At 49.6% G+C, this 16,782-nt stretch overlaps 1 protein-coding gene across 1 annotated transcript; it reads right to left on the bottom strand.

Moving 5' to 3' along the window:
* Positions 1-5,266: 5,266 nt before the first annotated feature.
* LOC141153618 (uncharacterized) lies at positions 5,267-16,764 on the bottom strand. The gene is made up of 3 exons (XM_073638581.1): positions 16,398-16,764; positions 9,487-9,653; positions 5,267-8,037 (listed from the first exon to the last, which is right to left on the bottom strand). Exons 1-3 carry the CDS (start codon positions 16,557-16,559, stop codon positions 6,540-6,542), a joined length of 1,827 nt encoding a protein of 608 aa, XP_073494682.1. The 5' UTR covers positions 16,560-16,764; the 3' UTR covers positions 5,267-6,539.
* Between the last annotated feature and the right edge of the window lie 18 nt (positions 16,765-16,782).

Here is a 16,782-nt window from a genome sequence, read left to right as displayed (position 1 = left end):
TGGGGGTCCAGTGGGTGAGACCCGAGACCGCCCACTGCCGCCAGAAGATGGACACCCTCGGGAGTGAGTGTCTGAAGACGGACTTAGTTATTGCTAAAGGACAGATAAGTGCAAGCCTCCAGTAATCTACCTTCTCTTGTTCAGCCTGAACTTTTGGGACTGCGCCGTATTGTTCATCCTTTCCGTGTTATAGTTAAACCACAATCGTTTTTTGTCCGATTTTACTGTTTTATTGTTGTTACTTAAATTTACACTCCCTGCATGGAGAAACCAAATCTTGAATTAAACCTCTGCCATACTCTCTGCGTGCTGTGAGCCTTTTAACAGGGTCATCATAACACTGGACCTAGTCACAGGACAATAAAACCTTCACACTCCTTATCAACTGCGAAAATATTTATATCCAAAACTGTTTAACTCTCCCATAGTAATAACTCTGCTTTCTGTCACCTGTCTCATCTATTGCATTATTTCTGTTTTATTGTGTATAAATGTGACTCTTCAGATTTTGCGTTATACTAGCCTGATGAAGAGACCTGCGTAGTTTCGAAAGCTTGCAACTTACCATCTTTTCAGTTAACCATTAAACGGTATCAACCGCTGAGGACTCTCAAATCTAAATATTTTTCCATTCTCATTATAATAGTCCATAAAAGGGTGGACAGCTGATTGTTAATTGTTCCAATGAAATGACTGCTCCATTCTGAACAACAAAGGAATAGTTCTCTGAAAAGTATAAGCGTTTTACTGCCTCACGCGGATGGTTTTTTGAGGTGATTGTAGTAATCACACTGTTGATTAGCTATAAATGAGTGTTTAAGGACTATCAGCTGGTCACAAACTCTTCTGCACTTTTAGAAAGTGTCTAAAGTCCATGAGCAGTGGAATCCCCCGTCATGTAATTGTGGAGGACATTGCCTCAGAGCAAGACCAGTTTTACAGTAAGTGGAAGGTGAATCTTAAAAGGATTTCGGCTTTATAAAATGCAGAGTGTTCGTGTTGAGTAGAGGGGGGAGGCATGTACTGTGTTTGGTGTGATACGAAGACCTCATCTCTCTGAAGAACCTGATGTGACTGACATGGAATCGTGTAATGCTCCTTTTCCTTCTGTGGTGGCGCTGCCTAAAAAAAAAATGAATCATTTGTGTCATTGTCTCTCTGGAGGACAGGGGATCGATGAGAATAGCCTACCATAGCTTCTTCAAAATGGTTTAATATTTTTTCTTGGAGAGCCATTACTGGAGGACATTTTTTGCAGATAATTCACATGATTGACAGGGCTTTTCTGCATTCACTCTGTTCATTCTTAGTATCTGTGATCTAACAAAGCTTTCTCCTCTCCAGCTTCACATCACTGGCTATACTCCTCTGCTCTCTCGTGCTTCTAAGCTGTAACATAATATAATAACCAATTCATGAATTTTAGGTATTAGGAAAACCTAGACCGTGCACTTTTAGACCATAGGCTGAACAGATCTGAATTCCAAGATTGACACTCTTTATATAGTTATGTTTTGCAGTATGATCCCATTGAGATCCCAACTTCAATTTCGGTTCTATGGGGCTAGGAGCACAGCTGAATTTTTTGAAAATTTTGTATCATATTGATATTTTTGTAAATTCTTTTCAAAATTTTGCGTTTGAGTGTCCACGTGGGTAAAATATATATATATATATATATATATAAAAAAAATTCTTATGATGTCACATTGGGTGTAAGCCTGTACCGTTCTGAGTGTAATGGTGTTTTTACTGTTTCTCTATCTTGGTTCTGGCCTGAGTTATGAGGAGAAACGTAAAGGCATGCAAGACAGAAATTCACATTTTATTCAAAGTTTTGAAAATTAATAAAAAAAAATATAAAATTATATAGAACATTCTTTCCTTTACATATTGCAAATCTCCAAAACGCTATTACCAAAGAAGACAATCTAAAAAAAAAAAATAAAAACAGAGGAAAATGGCATTGGTTCACGGACCACGCTGTTTATGACAGCAGCGGTCAAAGCATGCTGCTGCTAGCTGAACCCTGCCTCCTGCTTGTAGAGTTGTACTGGCCCTACGCTCATTACATCACCATTCAGAGCATGCTGCTGCTAGCTGAACCCTGCCTCCTGCTTGTAGAGTTGTACTGGCCCTACGCTCATTACATCACCATTCAGAGCATGCTGCTGCTAGCTGAACCCTACCTCCTGCTTGTATAGTTGTATAGGCCCTACGCTCATTACATCACCATTCAGAGCATGCTGCTGCTAGCTGAACCCTGCCTCCTGCTTGTATAGTTGTACAGGCCCTATGCTCATTACATCACCATTCAGAGCATGCTGCTGCTAGCTGAACCCTGCCTCCTTCTTGTATAGTTGTACAGGCCCTACGCTCATTACATCACCATTCAGAGCATGCTGCTGCTAGCTGAACCCTGCCTCCTGCTTGTATAGTTGTACTGGCCCTACGCTCATTACATCACCATTCAGAGCATGCTGCTGCTAGCTGAACCCTACCTCCTGCTTGTAGAGTTGTACAGGCCCTACGCTCATTACATCACCATTCAGAGCATGCTGCTGCTAGCTGAACCCTGCCTCCTGCTTGTAGAGTTGTACTGGCCCTACGCTCATTACATCACCATTCAGAGCATGCTGCTGATAGCTGAACCCTGCCTCCTGCTTGTATAGTTGTACTGGCCCTACGCTCATTACATCAACATTCAGAGCATGCTGCTGCTAGCTGAACCCTGCCTCCTGCTTGTAGAGTTGTACTGGCCCTACGCTCATTACATCACCATTCAGAGCATGCTGCTGCGAGCTGAACCCTGCCTCCTGCTTGTAGAGTTGTACTGGCCCTACGCTCATTACATCACCATTCAGAGCATGCTGCTGCTAGCTGAACCCTGCCTCCTGCTTGTAGAGTTGTACTGGCCCGAAGCTCATTACATCACCATTCAGAGCATGCTGCTGCGAGCTGAACCCTGCCTCCTGCTTGTAGAGTTGTACTGGCCCGAAGCTCATTACATCACCATTCAGAGCATGCTGCTGCTAGCTGAACCCTGCCTCCTGCTTGTATAGTTGTACAGGCCCTACGCTCATTACATCACCATTCAGAGCATGCTGCTGCTAGCTGAACCCTGCCTCCTGCTTGTATAGTTGTACTGGCCCTACGCTCATTACATCACCATTCAGAGCATGCTGCTGCTAGCTGAACCCTACCTCCTGCTTGTAGAGTTGTACTGGCCCTACGCTCATTACATCACCATTCAGAGCATGCTGCTGATAGCTGAACCCTGCCTCCTGCTTGTATAGTTGTACTGGCCCTACGCTCATTACATCACCATTCAGAGTATGCTGCTGCTAGCTGAACCCTGCCTCCTGCTTGTAGAGTTGTACTGGCCCTACGCTCATTACATCACCATTCAGAGCATGCTGCTGATAGCTGAACCCTGCCTCCTGCTTGTATAGTTGTACTGGCCCTACGCTCATTACATCAACATTCAGAGCATGCTGCTGCTAGCTGAACCCTGCCTCCTGCTTGTAGAGTTGTACTGGCCCTACGCTCATTACATCACCATTCAGAGCATGCTGCTGCGAGCTGAACCCTGCCTCCTGCTTGTAGAGTTGTACTGGCCCTACGCTCATTACATCACCATTCAGAGCATGCTGCTGCTAGCTGAACCCTGCCTCCTGCTTGTAGAGTTGTACTGGCCCGAAGCTCATTACATCACCATTCAGAGCATGCTGCTGCGAGCTGAACCCTGCCTCCTGCTTGTAGAGTTGTACTGGCCCGAAGCTCATTACATCACCATTCAGAGCATGCTGCTGCGAGCTGAACCCTGACTCCTGCTTGCAGCGTTGTACTGGCCCTACGCTCATTACATCACCATTCACAGCATGCTGCTGCTAGCTGAACACTGAACCTCCTGCTTGCACCGTTGTACTGGCCCTACGCTCATTACATCACCATTCAGAGCATGCTGCTGCTAGCTGAACCCTGCCTCCTGCTTGTAGAGTTGTACTGGCCCTACGCTCATTACATCACCATTCAGAGCATGCTGCTGCGAGCTGAACCCTGCCTCCTGCTTGTAGAGTTGTACTGGCCCTACGCTCATTACATCACCATTCAGAGCATGCTGCTGCTAGCTGAACCCTGCCTCCTGCTTGTAGAGTTGTACTGGCCCGAAGCTCATTACATCACCATTCAGAGCATGCTGCTGCGAGCTGAACCCTGCCTCCTGCTTGTAGAGTTGTACTGGCCCGAAGCTCATTACATCACCATTCAGAGCATGCTGCTGCAAGCTGAACCCTGCCTCCTGCTTGTAGAGTTGTACTGGCCCTACGCTCATTACATCACCATTCAGAGCATGCTGCTGATAGCTGAACCCTGCCTCCTGCTTGTAGAGTTGTACTGGCCCTACGCTCATTACATCACCATTCAGAGCATGCTGCTGCTAGCTGAACACTGAACCTCCTGCTTGCAGTGTTGTACTGGCCTTGTCCCCACATCATCATTTGGAGCTGCTTGCTGAGCCCTGCCTCCAGCGTGCAGTGTTATGCTTCTGTCACAGCACAGACTGGAAAGGTCTACTTTGCACAGACTGTAGCAAGAAGTAAAGAGCTGGTGGCCACATGACTACATGCGACTGGGCAGGAGCCGAACTCCTAAAGCAAGTAAATTGTGAAGTTTCCTCATTGCTCACGGGCTTTACAGTGGTTTAATGAACCACATTAAGACCCCCCATACACATTAATGTGAGGCAAACCCAACCATCTAATGTGGAGGGGGTCACTCGACTCTTCCAGGAGGAATGTCAGGGGTAAGAAGCATCAGGCATGGTGAATTACAGCATGCGACCCAATTTTTTATTTTTTTAGGTAGATTAGCGGAGCAATATGGTAGTGGTTAACGCCACTCTCCCCACCGAGAACGTGGATGACAGTTCTCCCTGGGGTAGGGGCACCTTTATGAATGAATGCGGCTTTCCACAGTGATCATGACGACGGCTGGTGGAGGGTTGACGAAATCGAATAGCAGGAACACCTAAGACAAGACCATTGTGTCTGGGACTTGCAAAACTGCTTCATGACTGTCACGATCGGTCCTATAGAAACAAACTTATGGGGTGGGGGTCTGCGGCAGCTGGTGCATAGTTATACTCATTATTTCGTTTTCACTGGTTATGATATATTTCTCCTCATAAAGTGAGGCCTGCTCCAAACGTAATCCTCCCCATACAGTTCATTAATGACTCAGAAAAGAGAGTACGCCTGGAGACTAGTGAGGTTTTATCCTGCTGGTTAGATTTAATATTCAAGCTACAGCAAGTATGAGAGTCTTAAAAAATAAAAATCTTTCTGAAGATCACAGAATATTAGAAGACTTTACACGCGGCTGATGGAGAAGAATGTGGATTTCATGCACAAATTGCATAGTAACAAAAGAAAAATACACAGAAGAAAATATTATGCAGCAGCACAATTATAAATAATAGCAATAAAGCATGGGCAGTGGAATCCCCCTTTATGTAATTGTGCAGAACATTGCCTAAGAGAAAGACCAGCTTCACAGTAAGTGGAAGGTGAATCTTAAAAGTATTTCAGCTTTAAAAATGCAGAGTGTTGGTGTTGAGTAGAGGGGGGAGGCATGTACTGTGTTTGGTGTGCTGCCCATTCAGGACCTTTAGATACAAAGACCTCATCTTTCTGGAGAACCTGATGCGTATGTGACTGACATGGAATCGTGTAATGCTCCTTTTCCCCTGTGGTGGCGCTGCATATAAAAAATGAATCACTTGTGTCATTGTCTCCCTGGAGGACAGGGGATCGATGAGGATCTCCGCAGTGGGATCTGTGCATCATTAAGATTGTCCAAAGCAAGAGAACGGCATAAAGAAGAAATAAAAGGCCATTTCTAAGTGATTCCTTTAGATTAAAGGGGCTTTCCATCAGTGGTCTTCCACCACCAGGACCTCCCACTGGACCACTGACACTTACCAGAGACCTGCAGTACCTGACACCGCAACATCCTTGTTAGTACTGCCGCTGAAGGGTTAGTCCCACAAGTCCTGGCATATTGCCAGAGAATGAAGGGATCACATTGGTGGGCTTAGCCCTGCATCCTGACTACGGCACAACCCAATTCGGGTCAGTGAGGTTCAGCTGCAGTCTCCTACATGACTGGTGACTAGGAAAATTGAGAAGATGCTGTGCTAAACTAGCCCTGCAGCCTCTCCATTTTCAGAAGACAGACTCCCATGGGAATAACCTAGAGGCCAGGGAGAGTTGCTGTTCCTTTAGTCTGATCATTTTGGGTCCTGGCGGTAGGAATCCTACCGATCGCACACCACAGGCCACACTACTGCTCCTTTAAGAGGTTTCTAAAGGTGCTGCTGGCACATCAGCAGGAGATCTGAGGGATTGGCAACCAAATTTAGTCTCCTCAACCCCCCTTACCTATTGGCACCTTGGAAGACCCCTTAGTTTGACATGTCCCTAATAAAGGAGGTCTTTCTGCCGTCAGATTCCCTTATACTACATCCACAATTCACATTTTTAGCTCAGGGACCCATTGATATTAGTAAGCATGGCACACACGGCCCATAGCTGATTGGCTATGCCACCTAAAGCGTATGGCAAGACGTTATCGAACAGGTGATACTGGCGGACCCGCTCTATGTCTTGGTTAATGCAAATTCTTAGACGAGCGAGAGAATTAATGTCTTTATCGAGTCCAGAAGCTTCCTCATTGGCCTTCCCCATGTGTGCCTCGCACCTTGCCCGCTCCTCCAGGCCGTAACGTGTGTCCTTAATAACAATCTCGTGACTTTTGCCCAAGTCTCTCATTTCCGCTGTAGTGTGATCTTCAGAAACCTCGTCTCTCATGTTTTCTGTGGTGGTCACCACCTCCTCCACTAACTTCTCCTCAGTCACAACCTCCTCAACCACATCCATCTCTCCAGCCGACTGCTCCAGTTCCACAACTGCGTCTTCTACTCCCGTTGAGGTCACCACCAAGGTCTCCTGCCCCTCTTCGTTGGTGGACGCAAGGACGAACATGGCGTTCTGTTCGGTTTGCGGCTGGCTTAACATGACCGTCGCATCGCGGCACTCCTTAGGGAGGGCAGCGGTCGTAATAATGGGAGGGATGACCACAGAAGCACCAACAGATTCCACCAAGTCTTGGATGAGGAAATCCTTCTCAGTGACCACCCAATCCTCCGGTTCCAACAATTCCAAGATGCCCGAGGACATAACGATCTCTCTCTTTGAAGCACACCCGGAATAGAGTGGGCTTATAAATATGACGGCTCCGTGGGGGGCTATGCCTAGCAGGCCTTTGTAAACAGCACTGTTATAAGATATTGGAGAACGTACGCTTTCTGTGTTGCTGGTCTGCACCTTAACTTCTGCATAATGTAAAGTCACTCGGGCACGTGGGTATGAAGCCTTAAAGCATTCTGGCACGTCCTGACAACCAGTTTCCCGACTTCGCCAAAGGGGTATTTCACTAAGGACCAAATACAAATAGTGAGCCCACGTGGTAACAATCCTGGCAACCCTGGTCTGTGAGATGTTAAACCGAACAGCTAGATCCTGATCATGGAATCCCTGACGGACTTTGCATAAAAATAAGAAGAACTGGTCGATCTGTGGCATGGCCTCCAATTCCGCTGTCGCCTCCTTGTTGACCGTCATATCCCCTTCCTCTTTGCATTGCCTCCACTTTTCCGAGCTGCCCTCTGTATCAGTCAGGGTTGAGAAAACTACTTTTAAAGTGGAATAATCCTTAAACCCGGTATAAAAGTGGATAAGGCTGGAGTCTGTGGAAAACCGCTCCAGAAAGAAGAGATTCTTCTCAAGGGCAGCGTTGCGTTGCTGTAATCTGGCGATCTCCTCGCGGGCAGCGTGCAGCATTTCCGTATCGGTCATGGGGGGTAAGTCGTAGCAGTGGTCCAGTATGGAAGCAGTCATCTCTAGCGGTTGGGAGGGTTTATAGCTTTGTACTTGGGGTTGTGAAGGCAAGATGGGTTGAAGCATGTTTTTACTGCTCCTGGAGACATGATAGAAACAAAAGGAGAAAGATCAGTTTCATCAGAAATACTTTGCCATAACTACACATGTGGACATGGCGTCCATATTACACATGCCATTGGGTCTAACACCTTCCCGACATTGGACGTACTGATAAATCCACTGTTGGGTCCCCGAGTATAATGTGCTGCACCAAAACAATATCCGGCAGATGCTGGCTTTGCTGCACAGCCAGCGTCTGCCTCTACCAGCAGCGAGTGGAGCTGAGCTCGCTGCTGTTAACCTCTTAAATGACGCCATCACTCTCTGACAGTGGCATTTAAGGCATGAGGACCAAGTGGGGGTTGCCGTTCCATGAGCCCATCCCACTCTCGTCTACTGTGATTGTGGGTTTCTGATAAGTTGCCAGGGACCTGTAAAAATTAATGGTGTCATTCAGAATGAGTGCAATTCCAACTCTAGCCCCCTCTTAATTTATGTAGAAAGGTGCACGGGACTCGACCGCTGCTCCATTCACTGACTATGGGATTTCCGGAGAACGCCCATTTGTCAGTCACTTATACAACGAATGGTGGGCACATCTCGTGTGAACAGGGGATGATGTAATAACAGTATGGGGGTCGATTAAGTATTTTAAGAATAGTTTTGACCCAAGTCTGCAATGATGACCCATGTAAAGGGCTTATAAGCGGCTCGTTACACCAATGACTGGTAGGAACTTGACGGTGCAAATGGGTTTTAGCACGATTAGAGGGATTACCCCTGGAGTGCTACACAGTTCGGGATATGCAATCTGGAATATGTGGGCTGTTGATAATAAATATTAATTGAACGAGATTGATATTCACATTTTCCAGTTAAGTAATAAGTCTGGTGATAAGTGCACAGGTGGCCAAGTCTATTTGGCTACATTCTTCTCAGAAGGATAACCCTTGTGCTCCATTAAAGGTTAGGGAAAACATGGCGGCTTTCTATCAGAAACAGCACCACCCCTGACCATGGATTATGTCTAATACTGCAGATCGGCTCCATTCACTTCAACTGGGCTCAGCTCCAATACCAGACACAACCCATGGTCGAGGGGGTGGTGCGGTTTTTGAAAGAAAGCTATAGTTTCTAGATCTAGACAACCACTTTAAGTCATTTGGATATCTTAAACTATATTCACTTCTCGTTTTGGGCTATTCCTCTACAGTGTGTTCCTTGGCCCCATGTCCCCAACATTGGCCAAAAGAGTCCTTTTGCCACCCTATGAAAAAAAGACAAAATTACCTATGCAGCATGATATAAAAGTTGGCCAAGCTACGTGTCCCTAAATGTCTTTACAGTGGCATATGTCAGGGATATATAGTGGGGAACACTGCTGACATTCGTCCAATATAGCCAAAAACAAGAGGCAAAGAGTCTTCGAGGTGCACCCCCAAGGTAAAAGCAGCTACCGCATTTGGCACATAAGACTACAATTTACCCAGAATTTCTCTTTGGGACAGACATCTGCTCCTGGGTCATGTCTTCTGTGGACCACTGGAAGATGCACGGCACGCTGTATGGCTTGAGATTCCTTTTTCCTGTTAATGTCCTTATAAAATCAGACGGGAGAAAGTGTTTGGAGCAAACTCTGGTGCAGCTGGAGACCTGAAACGATGAAGACAAGAACGATCGCACGGAGCCAGAAACCGGGGCACAAGAACGATCGCACGGAGCCAGAAACCGGGGCACAAGAACGATCGCACGGAGCCAGAAACCGGGGCACAAGAACGATCGCACGGAGCCAGACACCGGGGCACAAGAACAATCGCACGGAGCCAGAAACCGGGGCACAAGAATGATCGCACGGAGCCAGAAACCAGGGCACAAGAACGATCGCACGGAGCCAGAAACCGGGGCACAAGAACGATCGCACGGAGCCAGAAACCGGGGCACAAGAACGATCGCACGGAGCCAGAAACCGGGGCACAAGAACGATCGCACGGAGCCAGAAACCGGGGCACAAGAACGATCGCACGGAGCCAGAAACCGGGGCACAAGAACGATCGCACGGAGCCAGACACCGGGGCACAAGAACAATCGCACGGAGCCAGAAACCGGGGCACAAGAACGATCGCACGGAGCCAGAAACCGGGGCACAAGAACGATCGCACGGAGCCAGAAACCGGGGCACAAGAACGATCGCACGGAGCCAGAAACCGGGGCACAAGAACGATCGCACGGAGCCAGAAACCGGGGCACAAGAACGATCGCACGGAGCCAGAAACCGGGGCACAAGAACGATCGCACGGAGCCAGAAACCGGGGCACAAGAACGATCGCACGGAGCCAGAAACCGGGGCACAAGAACGATCGCACGGAGCCAGAAACCGGGGCACAAGAACGATAGCACGGAGCCAGAAAGCAGGACACAGAAACGATCGCACGGGCACAAGAACGATCGCACGGGCACAAGAACGATCGCACAGAGCCAGAAAGCGGGGCAAGGGAATGAACGCACGGAGCCAGAAAGCGGGGAACAAGAACAATAGCATGGAGCCAGAAAGAGGGGCACAAGAACGATCGCACGGCTACAGAAAACGGGGCACAAGAACGATCGCACGGCTACAGAAAACGGGGCACAAGAACGATCGCACGGCTACAGAAAACAGGGAAACAAAAATAAGACAGAAAACGGCGACATCAGTCAGAGAACATAAAGTCAATGACACTAGTATATCTTCTAAGAAAGAGGTTGTATGGGTCGTGTATAAGATATGAGGAGGAGTCATGGATTGACAAATCTTGCCTAGATAAGAAAGTTGTGGAGGCAATTGACCCTTTCATGATGGTGAATTTTCATTTTTGTGCTTTTGTTCCCCATTTTCCAAGAGCCATAACTTTTTCATCTGTAGTTTTAGGAAATATCCGAGCTTAGTGGCTCTGATAAGCTCTCGTCGACTCGGGCAGAGCCGCTGAGCTCAGTGATTAGCTGCAGCATTGCAGACAATTATGGATATAGCGCAAGCAGTGGCAGAGACTCAGCGCTAAACCTGGGGACAGGGAATAAAGCTCAGTTCGTTTTTTTAAAAACTGCAGCTGGGAGGAAATAATTCACCACCTTTTTCCCATCCATGGATGTGGTGACATTTAGAATCACCATTTCTGTAAGTCTGATTTATCAAAATATAAAAATTATTTGACCCAAACGGAAAATGTCAAAGAGGAAAAAAACAAAATAGAAATAAATGAATTAAAGTTTTGAACACTTCTGCCTAAAAACATAAAAGTGAAAAAAAAAATGAAATCATGGTGTGCACCCAAAGATGGTGTCAATAAAAACTACAACCCCCATACAGCTCCATAAAGTGATGGATGTCGAAAAACAGTGACTCAAAACTATTTAATTTTTTGCAAACTTTAGAATTTTTCTTATGTCACTAAAATAAAATCTACACGTTTGTTATCGCCGTGATGGTAGTGACCTCCAGGATCCTCCCGCTGGCTCACTACCACACAACGAACCGTGGAAAATCAAAACCCCCCAAAAAGTATTTCTCCCCCTCAGGTTTTTTTTTTTGCTCATTACACACGTGGTCAAAATTGTTGGTACCCCTCGTTTAATGAAATAAAAACCCACAATGGTCACAGAAATAACTTCAATCTGACAAAAGTAATAATAAATTAAAAATCTATGAAAATGAACAAATGAAAGTCAGACATTACTTTTCAGCCCTGCTTCCACAGAATTTTTAAAAAAATAAACTCATGAAATAGGCCTGGACAGAAATGATGGCACCCCTGAAAATAATGTGACAAAAGGGACAAGTTAAATTAAGTTGTGTCCACTAATTAGCATCACAGCCGTCTACAATCTTGTAATCAGTCAGTGGGCCTGTATATAGGGCTACAGATACTCACTGTGCTGTTTGGTGACATGGTGTGTACCACATTCAACATGGACCAGAGGAAGCAAAGGAAAGAGTTCTCAGGAGATTAGAAAGAAAATTATAGACAAGCATGGTAAAGGTTATAAGACCATCTCCAAGCAGATTGATGTTCCTGTGACTACAGTTGCACATATTATTCAAAAATGTAAGATCCATGGGACTGTAGCCAACCTCCCTGGACGTGGCCGCAGGAGGAAAATTGGTGACAAATCAAAGAGACAGATAATACGAATGGTAACAAAAGAGCCCAGGAAAACTTCTAAAGAGATTAAAGGTGAACTTCAAGCTCAAGGAACATCAGTGTCAGATCGCACCATCCGTCATTTGATCCAAAGTGGACTTCATGGGAAACGACCAAGGAGAACACCATTGTTGAAAAAAATCATAAAAAAAACAGACTGGAATTTGCCAAACTACATGTTGTCAAGCCACAAAGCTTCTGGGAGAATGTCCTATGGACAGATGAGATAAAGATGGAAGTTTTTGGCAAGGCACATCAGCACTATGTTCACAGATGGAAAAATGAAGCATATCAAGAAAAGAACACTGTCCCTACTGTGAAACATGGAGGTGGCTCTGTTATGTTCTGGGGCTGCATCTGGCACTGGGTGTCTTTAATCTGTGCAGGGTACATTGAAATCTCAAGACAATCAAGGGATTGTAGACAGAAATGTGCTGCCAGGAGTCAGAAAGCTTGGTCTCAGTCGCAGGTCAAGGGTCTTGCAACATGATAATGACCTAAAACACACAGCTAAAAACACCCAAGAATGGCTAAGAGGAAAACATTGGACTATTCTGAAGTGGCCTTCTATGAGCCCTGACCTAAATCCTATTGAGCATCTTTGGAAAGAGCTGAAACATGGCGTCTGGAAAAGGCAACCTTCAAACACGAGACAACTGGAGCAGTTTGCTCATGAGAAGTGGACCAAAATACCTGTGGAGAGGTGCAGAAGTCTCATTGACAGTAACAGGAATCGTCTGATTGCAGCGATTGCCTCAAAAGGTTCAACAAAATATTAAGTTAAGAAGAACCATCATTTCTGTCCAGGCCGATTTCATGGGTTTAATTTTTTAAAAAATTCTGTGGAAGCAGAAAAGTAATGTCTGACTTTCATTTGTTCATTTTCATAGATTTTTAATTTATTATAACTTTTGTCAGATTCAAGTTATTTCTGTGACCATTGTGGGTTTTTCTTTCATTAAACGAGGGGTACCAACAATTTTGACCACGTGTGAACATGGTAAAGTGAACGGTAATGAATGGTCCAGAAATTAATAAACAAGTTATGGCTCTTGGAAGAAGCAGAATGAAAGTGCAAAAATGAAAATTGGCCACGAAGCGAAGGGGTTAATCACAAAGTATGTCAGGAAATTTTTATCACACCTATAGGAGGGATCCCACTGTGACACCAGCTCCGCTTACCTCTATGTGTCCGCCTGTCACTCTGGAGAGCGAGGAGTCAGTCTGTGCCTGTCGCTCTGGACGGCAGAAGGGGGGGTCCGCCTGACGCTCTGTAAAAAGGGAAGCGGGGGTCCGCCTGACGCTCTGTAAAAAGGGAAGCGGGGGTCCGCCTGACGCTCTGTAAAAAGGGAAGCGGGGGTCCGCCTGACGCTCTGTAAAAAGGGAAGCGGGGGTCCGCCTGTCGCTCTGGATGGGGAAGAATGGTCCGCCTGTCGCTCTGGATGGCAGAAGGGGGGTCCACCTGACGCTCTGGAAAAAGGGAAGCGGGGGTCCGCCTGACGCTCTGGAAAAAGGGAAGCGGGGGTCCGCCTGACGCTCTGGAAAAAGGGAAGCGGGGGTCCGCCTGACGCTCTGGAAAAAGGGAAGCGGGGGTCCGCCTGACGCTCTGGAAAAAGGGAAGCGGGGGTCCGCCTGACGCTCTGGAAAAAGGGAAGCGGGGGTCCGCCTGACGCTCTGGAAAAAGGGAAGCGGGGGTCCGCCTGACGCTCTGGAAAAAGGGAAGCGGGGGTCCGCCTGACGCTCTGGAAAAAGGGAAGCGGGGGTCCGCCTGACACTCTGGAAAAAGGGAAGCGGGGGTCCGCCTGACGCTCTGGAAAAAGGGAAGCGGGGGTCCGCCTGACGCTCTGGAAAAAGGGAAGCGGGGGTCCGCCTGTCGCTCTGGATGGGGAAGAAGGGTCCGCCTGTCGCTCTGGATGGCAGAAGGGGGGTCCACCTGACGCTCTGGAAAAAGGGAAGCGTTGGTCCGTCTGACGCTCTGGAAAAAGGGAAGCGGGGGTCCGTCTGACGCTCTGGAAAAAGGGAAGCGGGGGTCCGCCTGCTGACGCTCTGGAAAAAGGGAAGCGGGGGTCCGCCTGACGCTCGGGAAAAAGGGAAGCGGGGGTCCGCCTGACGCTCTGGAAAAAGGGAAGTGGGGGTCCGCCTGACGCTCTGGAAAAAGGGAAGCGGGGGTCCGCCTGACGCTCTGGAAAAAGGGAAGCGGGGGTCCGCCTGACGCTCTGGAAAAAGGGAAGCGGGGGTCCGCCTGACGCTCTGGAAAAAGGGAAGCGGGGGTCCGCCTGACGCTCTGGAAAAAGGGAAGCGGGGGTCCGCCTGACGCTCTGGAAAAAGGGAAGCGGGGGTCCGCCTGACGCTCCGGAAAAAGGGAAGCGGGGGTCCGCCTGTCGCTCTGGATGGGGAAGAAGGGTCCGCCTGTCGCTCTGGATGGCAGAAGGGGGGTCCACCTGACGCTCTGGAAAAAGGGAAGCGGGGGTCCGTCTGACGCTCTGGAAAAAGGGAAGCGGGGGTCCGTCTGACGCTCTGGAAAAAGGGAAGCGGGGGTCCGTCTGACGCTCTGGAAAAAGGGAAGCGGGGGTCCGTCTGACGCTCTGGAAAAAGGGAAGCGGGGGTCCGCCTGACGCTCGGGAAAAAGGGAAGCGGGGGTCCGCCTGACGCTCGGGAAAAAGGGAAGCGGGGGTCCGCCTGACGCTCGGGAAAAAGGGAAGCGGGGGTCCGCCTGACGCTCGGGAAAAAGGGAAGCGGGGGTCCGCCTGTTGCTCTGGATGGGGAAGAAGGGTCCGCCTGTCGCTCTGGACGGCAGAAGGGGGGTCCACCTGACGCTCTGGAAAAAGGGAAGCGGGGGTCCGCCTGTCGCTCTGGACGGCAGAAGGGGGGGTCCGTCCGACGCTCTGGAAAAAGAGAAGTGGGGGTCCGCCCGACGCTCTGGAAAAAGGGAAGTGGGGGTCCGCCCGACGCTCTGGAAAAAGGGAAGTGGGGGTCCGCCCGACGCTCTGGAAAAAGGGAAGTGGGGGTCCGCCCGACGCTCTGGAAAAAGGGAAGTGGGGGTCCGCCCGACGCTCTGGAAAAAGGGAAGTGGGGGTCCGCCCGACGCTCTGGAAAAAGGGAAGTGGGGGTCCGCCCGACGCTCTGGAAAAAGGGAAGTGGGGGTCCGCCCGACGCTCTGGAAAAAGGGAAGTGGGGGTCCGCCCGACGCTCTGGAAAAAGGGAAGTGGGGGTCCGCCCGACGCTCTGGAAAAAGGGAAGTGGGGGTCCGCCCGACGCTCTGGAAAAAGGGAAGTGGGGGTCCGCCCGACGCTCTGGAAAAAGGGAAGTGGGGGTCCGCCCGACGCTCTGGAAAAAGGGAAGTGGGGGTCCGCCCGACGCTCTGGAAAAAGGGAAGTGGGGGTCCGCCCGACGCTCTGGAAAAAGGGAAGTGGGGGTCCGCCCGACGCTCTGGAAAAAGGGAAGTGGGGGTCCGCCCGACGCTCTGGAAAAAGGGAAGTGGGGGTCCGCCCGACGCTCTGGAAAAAGGGACGCCGGGGTCCGCCCGACGCTCTGGAAAAAGGGAAGTGGGGGTCCGCCCGACGCTCTGGAAAAAGGGAAGTGGGGGTCCGCCCGACGCTCTGGAAAAAGGGAAGTGGGGGTCCGCCCGACGCTCTGGAAAAAGGGAAGTGGGGGTCCGCCCGACGCTCTGGAAAAAGGGACGCCGGGGTCCGCCTGACGCTCTGGACGGCAGAAGGGGGGGTCCGCCTGACGCTCTGAAAAAAGGGAAGCGGGGGGGTCCGCCTGACGCTCTGGAAAAAGGGAAGCGGGGGTCCGCCTGACGCTCTGGAAAAAGGGAAGCGGGGGTCCGCCTGACGCTCTGGAAAAAGGGAAGCGGGGGTCCGCCTGACGCTCTGGAAAAAGGGAAGCGGGGGTCCGCCTGACGCTCTGGAAAAAGGGAAGCGGGGGTCCGCCTGACGCTCTGGAAAAAGGGAAGCGGGGGTCCGCCTGACGCTCTGGAAAAAGGGAAGCGGGGGTCCGCCTGACGCTCTGGAAAACGGGAAGCGGGGGTCCGCCTGACGCTCTGGAAAACGGGAAGCGGGGGTACGCCTGACGCTCTGGATGGGGGATGGGGGGGGGTCCACAGGTTGCTCTTGAAAGACTGCCTGTCGCTCTGGACAGGGGGGTCCGCCGCAGACAGGGCAGTTTTATTCCGCGTCACACGCCGGACATTACACGATATAACGGACATTCTGGCAATCACCTTGAAGCTGGGCCCCGGCTCCCGGCGGATCCGGCTCAGCCAGTCCCGGTGTCTCTGCGGCTCCACATGGAAGGCCGGGATCCTGTGGAATGAGATCTTCTTGTCGGCATTGTACCTGGAGTCACTGTTACAGAAGGGTACACAGCAGTGATAGGCAGCCATGTGGGGAGCACCAGCCTACAGCATGCCTTGCACTAGGATGCCCTCGTCCTCTGCTCTGAAGCCTGCTGCCCACCACCTGGCACTGCCCGCCCCCACCACCAGCCCCCCGGCACCTTCCTTCCTCAGCCTTTTTCAAACTTGCCCGTCTACGCAGCACCATACAACTCCACGCATGCGCGTTGCCATCCCTTCCGAGACGCATGCGCAAGCTATCCAGTACGCG

The sequence above is a fragment of the Phyllobates terribilis genome, unplaced genomic scaffold, assembly GCF_046119375.1.
Source record: "Phyllobates terribilis strain yellow unplaced genomic scaffold, ASM4611937v1 Scaffold_7__3_contigs__length_470593459, whole genome shotgun sequence".
NCBI classification, from domain to species: Eukaryota; Metazoa; Chordata; class Amphibia; order Anura; family Dendrobatidae; genus Phyllobates; species Phyllobates terribilis.
The sequence above is the reverse complement of the archived record's forward strand: the minus strand, read 5'-3'. Positions and strand labels throughout refer to the sequence as shown.

What these genes read in the sequence shown, in the direction of transcription:
- LOC141153618 (XM_073638581.1), bottom strand. Translation starts at nt 16,559, where the DNA reads ATGGCTGCCTATCACTGCTGTGTACCCTTCTGTAACAGTGACTCCAGG. An exon ending in AGCCGGGGCCCAGCTTCAAG is followed by an intron (nt 9,654 to 16,397) that starts GTGATTGCCAGA and finishes TCATCGTTTCAG; the next exon opens with GTCTCCAGCTGCACCAGAGT. An exon ending in GTCCCAAAGAGAAATTCTGG is followed by an intron (nt 8,038 to 9,486) that starts GTAAATTGTAGT and finishes TCATGTCTCCAG; the next exon opens with GAGCAGTAAAAACATGCTTC.